The sequence below is a fragment of the Schistocerca serialis genome, chromosome 4 (genome assembly GCF_023864345.2).
Source record: "Schistocerca serialis cubense isolate TAMUIC-IGC-003099 chromosome 4, iqSchSeri2.2, whole genome shotgun sequence".
In the NCBI taxonomy this organism is placed as follows: domain Eukaryota; kingdom Metazoa; phylum Arthropoda; class Insecta; order Orthoptera; family Acrididae; genus Schistocerca; species Schistocerca serialis.
In genome coordinates this window covers 489,427,039-489,439,681 of record NC_064641.1, presented here as the reverse complement: position 1 = coordinate 489,439,681, position 12,643 = coordinate 489,427,039, and the positions used below count along the sequence as shown (strand labels likewise).

The 12,643-nt window shown below is 45.7% G+C and overlaps 1 protein-coding gene across 1 annotated transcript in view; it reads right to left on the bottom strand.

Moving 5' to 3' along the window:
• LOC126473909 (serine/threonine-protein kinase 32A) overlaps nucleotides 1-12,643 on the bottom strand; it is a 622,586-nt gene that overhangs the window by 235,265 nt on the left and 374,678 nt on the right. Inside the window, exon 4 of the mRNA XM_050101255.1 lies at nucleotides 1,626-1,785. Within this exon, the coding sequence (XP_049957212.1) occupies nucleotides 1,626-1,785 (160 nt within the window). The remainder of the gene's footprint in view (nucleotides 1-1,625; nucleotides 1,786-12,643) is intronic.

Genomic DNA, 12,643 nt, shown 5'->3' with positions numbered 1-12,643 from the left:
AAAGGACTTGCAAGAGCAGTTGAATGGAATGGACAGTGTCTTGAAAGGAGGATATAAGATGAACATCAACAAAAGTAAAACAAGGATAATGGAATGTAGTCGAATTAAGTCGGGTGATGCTGAGGGAATTAGATTAGGAAATGAGGCACTTAAAGTAGTAAAGGAGTTTTGCTATTTGGGGAGCAAAATAACTGATGATGGTCGAAGTAGAGAGGATATAAAATGTAGGATGGCAATGGCAAGGAAAGCGTTTCTGAAGAAGAGAAATTTGTTAACATCCAGTATTGATTTAAGTGTCAGGAAGTCATTTCTGAAAGTATTCGTATGGAGTGTAGCCATGTATGGAAGTGAAACATGGACGATAAATAGTTTGGACAAGAAGAGAATAGAAGCTTTCGAAATGTGGTGCTACAGAAGAATGCTGAAGATTAGATGGGTAGATCACATAACTAATGAGGAAGTATTGAATAGGATTGGGGAGAAGAGAAGTTTGTGGCACAACTTGACCAGAAGAAGGGATCGGTTGGTAGGACATGTTCTGAGGCATCAAGGGATCACCAATTTAGTATTGGAGGGCAGCGTGGAGGGTAAAAATCGTAGAGGGAGACCAAGAGATGAATACACTAAGCAGATTCAGAAGGATGTAGGTTGCAGTAGGTACTGGGAGATGAAAAAGCTTGCACAGGATAGAGTAGCATGGAGAACTGCATCAAACCAGTCTCAGGACTGAAGACCACAACAACAACAACAACAACATTTGAAGGCTTTGCGAGTTGCATAAAACCCAACAGTAGGGACAGCTGGATCACTGTGTATATGGGATGATCAGAAACAGTCTGAAAAGCTTGTTACTGCGTTGCAGGGTAGGCTGTGCTGAAACGTAACTGTTAACAAGCAAACTTAATATGTTGCATCGTTTCATCGTTAATTGGCGTTGAACTAAGGCAATCAGGCCATTGCGCTCGTAAATTCAAGCATCCCTCCATATAGAAATAGTGTCAGTTGCTCCCTTTAGCGTAGATGAGAGCGCACGAGACTGCTCAGCTTTTGGCTCGGGTGCAGCCATTCTTACCGTCCAATCTACAATCTTTGTATCACTCTCTGGCTGTAATTTGGGAAACCAAACGAAGAACACGTTTGGTGACACCATTTCTGTCAGGGTGCCTGAATTTGCGAACGCAGCGGACTGATTGACCGGACTTAACAGCTAATAACCTCGTAAACGGTGCAATGTATAGAATTCCTTTGCTTAACAGTTATTTCTCAACAAAACCCACCCAGAAACACCCTTATAAGTTTTTCAGACTAATCGTGACCAGCCTGAATAATTAATACGGCGAGAGAAGGTCCCTAACTGACTTTTTTGCATGCTTCGCGTTAGCAGACATGTAAAGCGATTTTGTTTACTTTCCTATGGCAACACCTGCGTGTTGTCACAGTTGTAGACAATTAAGGCTTTCGGTCAGTACTGACGCTTGGCTTTTGCTCTTCGTGATAAAAGCTTGCCAACAGCGCCACCAGAAGACAGAAAGCTTCGTTCGCCGTAGGTGAGTACAGCAGGGTGGCATGCGGGGGGGACGCCGCACAGTGCTGGAGCGAGGCCGTGCACCTGTTGCGCGCCCCACCTGTGCACGATGCGGCGGCTGTGCAGGTAGTCGAGCGCCATGGCCAGCTCGCAGACGTACAGCTGCACGCACGCCTCCGAGAAGCGCACGCGCTGCGAGATGTGGTAGCGCAGGTCGCCGCCCAGCAGCAGGTCCGACACCATGAACAGGTCCTCCTCATCTGCAACACCCAACACCGCCAGTTGTAGGTTAACGAGCCTTTCGCTCTCATTTAAGTATACGGCCGAAAGAGTCAGCCCTCAGGAGTTATGAAATGAACCCTGTCATCCAGGACCGTGTGCCACGAAGAGCGCAGATTCGCCAGGAGATGGGGAAATTCACAGGCGTCTATTGTGCTGAATGAGGCCTAAGCGCTGTAGTGTGCGAGTCAGACAGACGAGAACCTACGTTATAGGGAACACCCGTCGAAGCTGTTTGTGGCCAGGGATACGTAGCAGTGTTAAATATAGCGTACCTAAGATTAGCCATAAAGGCAAACATTTGTGAAAACTGTTTGATTCTGTAGTAATTCAGGGAATGAAATGGCTCTGAGCACTATGGGACTTAACATCTATGGTCATCAGTCCCCTAGAACTTAGAACTACTTAAACCTAACTAACCTAAGGACAACACACAACACCTAGTCATCACGAGGCAGAGAAAATGCCTGACCCCGCCGGGAATCGAACCCGGGAACCCGGGCGTGGGAAGCGAGAAAGCTACCGCACGACCACGAGCTGCGGACTCAGGGAATGAAGCCACAGTAATTTTAACCTACCATGCTTCATAAATTTTCATAGTGATCCCAATAAAACTTGAACATTGATCATATCTATAACAATTTAGGATTTACTGTGCAAGTGAAATTAAAAAGTTTTCTATAAAGACCTGAATGCTAAAATCTGAACGCTTTGAAGCGCATCATTAAAATGAGAAGTGTTGTAAATATCAACTCTGTAACTTTACTGCTTAAAAGATACAGTAAATTTAAAAAATCAGTCTTTTCAGTTAAGGATCAGATCATTATTTCCTCCACACAAAACACATTGAACACTTTATTGAATCATTATGTAATAGAATAATTGTTGTAAAGTTTAGTGCGTAGTAGATACTTTTGTTGTTTATTTATTTATCAGAAAGCAGGTTGGTGCAAGGCTACTGGCCGGAACATTCAAAGTTAAGAAGGAAATTGTATTTGTTTTATGTAAAAGAATTCAACGTTTATTATGTAATGGATATTATTGTTACTTTATACAGATTAGAGATTAGATTAGATTAGATTAGATTAGATTAGTACTTGTTCCATAGATCATGAATACGACACTTCGTAATGATGTCGAACGTGTCAGGTTAATAAAAGGTATCTATACAACATTTTACATTAGACAAAATATTACATGACACTCAACTTTTTTTGTGGGGGTTGGGATATTAGCCACTTACTATATCCAAAAATTCATCTAATGAGTAGAAGGAGTTGCTATTAAGAAATTCTTTTAGTTTCCTTTTAAATGCTATATGGCTATCTGGCAGACTTTTGATGTTATTAGGTAATTGAGCAAAGACTTTTGTGGCAGCATAATTTACCCCCTTCTGAGCCAAAGTTATATTTAACCTTGACTAGTGAAGATAATTATTTCTCCTAGTGTTGTAGCCATGTCCACTGCAATTACTTTTGAATTCGATCGGATTGTTAATAACAAATTTCTTAAGTGAATATATATATTGTGAGGCTACAGTGGAGATTTCTAGCTCTTTAAATAAGTGTCTGCCGGATGATCTTGGATGAGCTCCAGCAATTATTCTGATTACACGCTTTTGTGCAATGAACACTCTTTTACTCAATGATGAGTCACCCCAGAGTACGATGCCATACGGTGGGCGCCATAGGGTGGTGGGGTTTCGGGTTCCGCTGGATAGGTCAGGAGTCCACTACACGCAACAAACGGCTACACGGGTAGCAGGGGTTGTGTGGCGTGGGCTGGGCGGTTTTTTAGGTTAGATGGTCTTGAGCAAGTACAGAAAGGGCAACAGCCTCAACGGGTGCGGGGCGAAGTCAGGACATGCGGGGACCAAGCAGCAATCGGTATTGTAATTGTCAACTGTCGAAGCTGCGTTGGTAAAGTACCAGAACTTCAAGCGCTGATAGAAAGCACCGAAGCTGAAATCGTTATAGGTACATAAAGCTGGCTTAAGCCAGAGATAAATTCTACCGAAATTTTTACAAAGGTACAGACGGTGTTTAGAAAGGATAGATTGCATGCAACCGGTGGTGGAGTGTTCGTGTAGTTTATCCTGTAGTGAAGTAGAAGTGGATAGTTCCTGTGAATTATTATGGGTGGAGGTTACACTCAACAACCGAGCTAGGTTAATAATTAGCTCCTTTTACCGACCTCCCGACTCAGCAGCATTAGTGGCAGAACAACTGAGAGAAAATTTGGAATACATTTCACATAAATTTTCTCAGCATGTTATAGTCTTAGGTGGAGATTTCAATTTACCAGATATAGACTGGGACACTCAGATGTTTAGGATTGGTGGTAGGGACACAGCATCGAGTGACATTATACTGAGTGACATTATACCTCGAGCAATTAAACAGAGAACCGACTCGTGGAGATAACATCTTGGACCTACTGATAACAAACAGACCAGAACTTTTCGACTCTTTAAGTGCAGAACAGGGAATCAGTGATCATAAGGCCGTTGCGGCATCCCTGAATATGGAAGTTAATAGGAATATTAAAAAAGGGAGGAAGGTTTATCTGTTTAGCAAGAGTAACAGAAGGCAAATTTCAGACTACCTAACAGATCAAAACGAAAATTTCTGTTCCGACACTGACAATGTTGAGTGTTTATGGAAAAAGTTAAAGGCAATCGTAAAATGCGTTTTAGACAGGTACGTGCCGAGTAAAACTGTGAGGGACGGGAAAAACCCACCGTGTACAACAACAAAGCTAGGAAACTACTGCGAAAGCAAAGAGAGCTTCACTCCAAGTTTAAACGCAGCCAAAACCTCTCAGACAATCAGAAGCTAAACGATGTCAAAGTTAGCGTAAGGAGGGCTATGCGTGAAGCGTTCAGTGAATTCGAAAGTAAAATTCTATGTACTGACTTGACAGAAAATCCTAGAAGATTCTGGTCTTACGTTAAATCAGTAAGTGGCTCGAAACAGCATATCCAGACACTCCGGGATGATGATGGCATTGAAACAGAGGATGACACGCGTAAAGCTGAAATACTAAACACCTTTTTCCAAAGCTGTTTCACAGAGGAAGACCGCACTGCAGTTCCTTCTCTAAATCCTCGCACAAACGAAAAAATGGCTGACATCGAAATAAGTATCCAAGGAATAGAAAAGCAACTGGAATCACTCGATAGAGGAAAGTCCACTGGACCTGACGGGATACCAATTCGATTCTACACAGAGTACGCGAAAGAACTTGCCCCCCTTCTACCAGACGTGTACCGCAAGTCTCTAGAGGAACGGAGGGTTCCAAATGATTGGAAAAGAGCACAGATAGTCCCAGTTTTCAAGAAGGGTCGTCGAGCAGATGCGCAAAATTATAGACCTATATCTCTGACATCGATCTGTTGTAGAATTTTAGAATATGTTTTTTGCTCGAGTATCATGTCGTTTTTGGAATCCCAGAATCTACTATGTAGGAATCAACATGGATTCCGGAAACAGCGATCGTGTGAGACTCAACTCGCTTTATTTGTTCATGAGACCCAGAAAATATTAGATACAGGCTCCCAGGTAGATGCTATTTTTCTTGACTTCCGGAAGGCGTTCGATGCAGTTCCGCACTGTCGCCTGACAAACAAAGTAAGAGCCTACGGAATATCAGACCAGCTGTGTGGCTGGATTGAAGAGTTTTTAGCAAACAGAACACAGCATGTTGTTATCAATGGAGAGACGTCTACAGACGTTAAAGTAACCTCTGGCGTACCACAGAGTGTTATGGGACCATTGCTTTTCACAATATACACTCCTGGAAATTGAAATAAGAACACCGTGAATTCATTGTCCCAGGAAGGGGAAACTTTATTGACACATTCCTGGGGTCAGATACATCACATGATCACACTGACAGAACCACAGGCACATAGACACAGGCAACAGAGCATGCACAATGTCGGCACTAGTACAGTGTATATCCACCTTTCGCAGCAATGCAGGCTGCTATTCTCCCATGGAGACGACCGTAGAGATGCTGGATGTAGTCCTGTGGAACGGCTTGCCATGCAATTTCCACCTGGCGCCTCAGTTGGACCAGCGTTCGTGCTGGACGTGCAGACCGCGTGAGACGACGCTTCATCCAGTCCCAAACATGCTCAATGGGGGACAGATCCGGAGATCTTGCTGGCCAGGGTAGTTGACTTACACCTTCTAGAGCACGTTGGGTGGCACGGGACACATGCGGACGTGCATTGTCCTGTTGGAACAGCAAGTTCCCTTGCCGGTATAGGAATGGTAGAACGGTGGGTTCGATGACGGTTTGGATGTACCGCGCACTATTCAGTGTCCCCTCGACGATCACCAGTGGTGTACGGCCAGTGTAGGAGATCGCTCCCCACACCATAATGCCGGGTGTTGGCCCTGTGTGCCTCGGTCGTATGCAGTCCTGATTGTGGCGCTCACCTGCACGGCGCCAAACACGCACACGACCATCATTGGCACCAAGGCAGAAGCGACTCTCATCGCTGAAGACGACACGTCTCCATTCGTCCCTCCATTCACGCCTGTCGCGACACCACTGGAGGCGGGCTGCACGATGTTGGGGCGTGAGCGGAAGACGGCCTAACGGTGTGCGGGACCGTAGCCCAGCTTCATGGAGACGGTTGCGAATGGTCCTCGCCGATACCCCAGGAGCAACAGTGTCCCTAATTTGCTGGGAAGTGGCGGTGCGGTCCCCTACGGCACTGCGTAGGATCCTACGGTCTTGGCGTGCATCCGTGCGTCGCTGCGGTCCGGTCCCAGGTCGACGGGCACGTGCACCTTCCGCCGACCACTGGCGACAACATCGATGTACTGTGGAGACCTCACGCCCCACGTGTTGAGCAATTCGGCGGTACGTCCACCCGGCCTCCCGCATGCCCACTATACGCCCTCGCTCAAAGTCCGTCAACTGCACATACGGTTCACGTCCACGCTGTCGCGGCATGCTACCAGTGTTAAAGACTGCGATGGAGCTCCGTATGCCACGGCAAACTGGCTGACACTGACGGCGGCGGTGCACAAATGCTGCGCAGCTAGCGCCATTCGACGGCCAACACCGCGGTTCCTGGTGTGTCCGCTGTGCCGTGCGTGTGATCATTGCTTGTACAGCCCTCTCGCAGTGTCCGGAGCAAGTATGGTGGGTCTGACACACCGGTGTCAATGTGTTCTTTTTTCCATTTCCAGGAGTGTATATAAATGACCTAGTAGATAGTGTCGGAAGTTCCATGCGGCTTTTCGCGGATGATGCTGTAGTATACAGAGAAGTTGCAGCATTAGAAAATTGTAGCGAAATGCAGGAAGATCTGCAGCGGATAGGCACTTGGTGCAGGGAGTGGCAACTGTCCCTTAACATAGACAAATGTAATGTATTGCGAATACATAGAAAGAAGGATCCTTTACTGTATGATTATATGATAGCGGAACAAACACTGGTAGCAGTTACTTCTGTAAAATATCTGGGAGTATGCGTGCGGAGCGATTTGAAGTGGTTCAAATGGTTCAAATGACTCTGAGCACTATGGGAGTCAACTGCTGAGGTCATTAGTCCCCTAGAACTTAGAACTAGTTAAACCTAACTAACCTACGGACATCACAAACATCCATGCCCGATACAGGATTCGAACCTGCGACCGTAGCGGTCTTGCGGTTCCAGACTGCAGCGCCTTTAACCGCACGGCCACTTTGGCCGGCCGATTTGAAGTGGAATGATCATATAAAATTAATTGTTGGTATGGCGGGTACCAGGTTGAGGTTCATTGGGAGAGTGCTTGGAAAATGTGGTCCATCAACAAAGGAGGTGGCTTACAAAACACTCGTTCGACCTATACTTGAGTATTGCTCATCAGTGTGGGATCCGTACCAGATCGGTTTGACGGAGGAGATAGAGAAGATCCAAGTAAGAGCGGCGCGTTTCGTCACAGGGTTATTTGGTAACCGTGATAGCGTTACGGAGATGTTTAATAAATTCAAGTGGCAGACTCTGCAAGAGAGGAGCTCTGCATCGCGGTGTAGATTGCTCGCCAGGTTTCGAGAGGGTGCGTTTCTGGATGAGGTATCGAATATATTGCTTCCCCCTACTTATACCTCCCGAGGAGATCACGAATGTAAAATTAGAGAGATTAGAGCGCGCACGGAGGCTTTCAGACAGTCGTTCTTCCCGCGAACCATACGCGACTGAAACAGGAAGGGAGATAATGACAGTGGCACGTAAAGTGCCCTCCGCCACACACCGTTGGGTGGCTTGCGGAGTATAAATGTAGATGTAGATGTAGAAAGCAGAGAATGAAAATATACGTGGTGAGCTAATTTACTCAGATGTATATCGCCAACAGAATGTGAAAGTGGTTAAGCTTTGATTATTTAAGTATGTTAAAATGTAAAATAACGTAGAATAAGCTGTAGTCAATCAGATGGACGGCTTCAGGAAAGGGAACTGCACTAGTCAGTTGCAACCGCTACGGTCGCAGGTTCGATTCCCGCCTCGAGCATGGATGTGTGTGATGTCCTTAGGTTAGTTAAGTTTAAGTAGTTCTAAGTTCTAGGGGACTGATGACCTCAGATGTTAGGTTCCATAGTGCTCAGAACCATTTGAACCATTTCGGAGCATCAGTTGAGCGAGGATGTTCGGCGCACGGGGAAACGCGGCCGGTGACGGGCTCGTGGAACCGCGAAAGCGGACGGTCGATCTTTAGGTAGGAAGTAAAACGACTTAGAAAATTTCGCGTTGTGTGGTATTGCGGGACATGGTCTCTGAGAGGTGAGCAGCCGTGCGCCTAGTGTGAACTTTCCGCATAGTTAACGAGGTGGAATACTGGACTTGTAATTTGCGATGAGATTGTGAATCATCGAACCGTGTCAAATGGATATGCGCTCAAATGGTTCAAATGGCTCTGAGCACTATGGGACTTAACATCTCTGGTCATCAGTCCCCTAGAACTTAGAACTACTTAAACCTAACTAACCTAAGGACATCACACACATCCATGCCCGAGGCAGGATTCGAACCTGCGACCGTGGCGGTCGCGCGGTTCCGGACTGAGCGCCTGAACCGCTAGACCACCGCGGCCGGCGATATGCGCTCGAGTGTAACAGTAAATACGACCACTTTCGCTATTAGTTTGCTTTCTGAATAAACATTATTCCAACCAAATCGCAACGGTGTGGGCTACATCATTTATGGGTCATTTATTTAGCTCCTCATATTATTATTACTGTAATAATATGTTACATTAACGTTGTATGTTTCGTACAATTTCACGAACTTGGCATCAGCCAGACAATTTAACCAAAGGGTCACAAGTGCCTAGTTTAGGGCGTGTTATGCAACAAGTGCGTTTGAACCCCTAGACGAGTTTGAGCCAAGACATTTCGACGAAGAGGAACCGCATGTGAGCCCGAACATCTTTGGGATGCTAGCTCGCACAGTGATATCTGTTCCGAAAAACTTCCAGCAAGGTGTTATTAAATGTCTGGCACCCAGCAAATATACGTTTGGAAGTAAGCTGAAATATTTCGTTCTGAGCAACTCCTATTCCAGTGAAGAATTTTTGTTTTAGAATTTGTGCTTTACTTAGTGCACAAGTGCTACAGGAGGAGGAGGAGATTTAGTGTTTAACTTCCCGTCGACAACGTGATCGTTAGAAACGGAGCACAAGCTCGGAGTAGGAAAGGATGGGGAAGGAAATCAGCCGTGCCATTTCAAATGATCGATCCCGGCATTTGCCTGAAGCGATTTAGGGAAATCACAGAAAACCTAAATCAGGATGGCCGGAGACGGGATTGAGCCGTCGTCCTCCAGAATGCGAGTCCAGTGTGCTAACCACTGCGCCACCTCGCTCAGTCAAGTGCTACATACCGGTGGTTATAATAAAAGTGCAGCTACTCACGAAATTTCAGTGAGGGCCCTAATTTTCGTACGGCAGTGAAACTTGGTAGATATGCTAATGCGTTAATGTGGAATATATTTACGCTGGAAAAAATTTCGGTCCAACTGTTGCCCTCAGGTACAAATGTGGCCCTGTACACGGTCTGTATGACGGTATGACATCGACACTGTCATTTGACAAGCCACAGCGTGAGTGAACGGTGACGTTATCTAGCGGAGAGACTATGAGATGTTAGTGAAACTCTTTTATGGGAAAGGCAGCAATTACACTGCTGCTTTGAGAGAGCATCACCGACTGAAACGTCCGAGGAGAGGTCCATTATCATTAAATGGTTTAAAGAAGATGATCGTGAGCATAGTGTGAAGCCCCAAATAGGAAGGCGTCCTATTCCGGTAGAAGATCCTGACGAGGTTTCTGTTGCTGTACCTGACTATGCAGCACTTCCCCTGAGTAGTGCTATTGCTCGGCGGTGTCACGAGATTTGTCCATCCCTTGGCCAACAATACCGCAAGTTTAGTGTCTATATTACGCTGGTACCCGTACAACATGCAGACGGTGTAGTGAGTGGTACCTCATGGTCCGCACCAACGTTCTGAATTTAGTCTTCGGTTTCTAGCACTGATCGAACTTGTTGACATGTGGCCGGGAAATTCTACGGAGTAACGAGGCTCATTGTACACTGCAGGGTGCAGTGGGTACACAGAACTGTAGAATTTGTGGTGCTACGCACGAAGAGCGATGGCACTCGCAGTGTTTTATTGTGATTCAGAAGCACTTTTACTCTCCGTTCGTTCTTCTTTGACGAGAATTCACTCAGAGGGCTTGTAAGGTGTACCGTGACGTCTACACATTATCGTGATCTCCTTGTTCAACACGTGATTATTCCTCTGGAAGAGTGCAACTGTGCAGAAACCACTGTTTTCGTGCAAGATGGGGTGACACGTTATGTCGACACTGGACTTGCATTCGGGAGGACGACGGTTGAGTCCGGCTTCCGGCTATCCTGATTTAGGTTTTCCGTGATTTCCCTAAATCGCTCCAGGCAAATCCCGGGATGGTTCCTTTGAAAGGGCACGGCCGACTTCCTTCCCCGTCCTTCCCTAATCCGATCAGACCGATGACCTCGTTGTCTGGTCTCCTTCCCCAAACAACCCAACCCTCATGTCGCTCGTCCGTTACAGATCTGCTTTATGCAAGCTTCCACGAACGTATTATACCCAAAGGTTTTCCAAATGCAAGGCTGGGAAGATCGTCTGATACGAATCCATATCACTTTTAGCTCCGGGGATATTTAAAAGAACGCGATAATTGGGACCGGTTCGACCTCTACCTGAAGCCGGACTCAACCGTCGTCCTCCCGAATGCAAGTCCAGTGTCGACATAACGTGTCACCCCATCTTGCACGAAAACAGTGGTTTCTGCACAGTTGCACTCTTCCAGAGGAATAATCACGTGTTGAACAAGGAGATCACGATAATGTGTAGACGTCACGGTACACCTTACAAGCCCTCTGAGTGAATTCTCGTCAAAGAAGAACCGGTTCGACCTCTACCTGATCTGATAACCAGCATACAGGAACACGTTGCGCAGATTCCATCGGAATAGTTGCGAGTCGTTTTACAGATGCGGCATCTCGTTGACGACTCCGGTGCTCAGACTGAACAAATTGTGTAAGCGACGGTTGATAATAAAATCTGCATTATGCCGTTTTAATGTGTCTGAATATTTCTGCCCACGTTCAGTTCCTAAACGATTAGATAAGGAAACATTTGTATACGTGTTTCTTGCATTCACAGTCCCAGATATGCACCTGGCGGCCAAAATTGGAATTAACTTTATCCAGCGTAAATCGGTTCCACATTAAGGTATTAGCTTATCTACGAAGTTTCACTGTCATACAATTATTAAAGCCCTCGCTGGACCTCTGTGAGTAGCTGCACTTTAATTATAACCACCCGGTACACCGCTGGCCATTAAAACTTAAACTCCAACAAAAGTAGCAAATAACGAAATTTTACTTATTGAGCGCATAGGGTGTAGGGAGAAGACGATGTTATTAAATTTGTAGGTGATCTGGGGGAACGCAGGGTGCGAAATTTAGAGCATAGAACTGCCAGCCGTGACGGCAACAATGTTTGTAACACGGTCGGACATCGAGACGAAATTAGCTGGGATGGCAGATACATATGTGGTACTACATGTTATTTAAACTCTATTCCAGAACTCTTCATGCGTAGTGGTTGGCGAGAAGTTGCATGGCACACTCTCGGCAATAATTAACCAAAAATTTCAGTGGGTGTTACGTCTGGTGGACATGCGGACCAACATTCGGAAACTACATCGAGGTATGTAAGCATGAGCAACATCTGGTCCTACGTTATAACGTGGAAAGAAAAAGTTATGTATCCAAGAATGTAGTGCATACCCTGCCAATCTGACATAGCTTTATGCTATAGTGATGCTGCAGTTCCAATGGACAGCAGTGTTCCTATTAGTGTTATGAAACTAAATACTACAAGTTTCCTGATGTGGCTATGTTTCTTCACCGAGTATTACAAATATTAGTTCTATAAAGTGAAACTTTTTTTTTCTTAGTGAAATACGATTCATTAACCCGGTATACTGTTAAGATCTCAGTAATGAGCATAGTACCAACAAATCCCTCTCCTCAGAAAATTCATTCCCTGTAAAAATGGGAGAATTTGTTTTACACCATCGTAAGCAAACTCACTCACCCTCTTTCTGTCGCTGTCTGCCAGTCTCTCTCTCTCTCTCTCTCTCTCTCTCTTTCTCACGCGCACACACACACACACACACACACACACTCAAACACACACCCACACAGGGAGAGGGCAGCGAGAGGGAGAGGGGAGAGGGAGAGAGAGGGAGAGAGAAGCAGAGATAATTTGGTAATATGAGCACGAACGTGA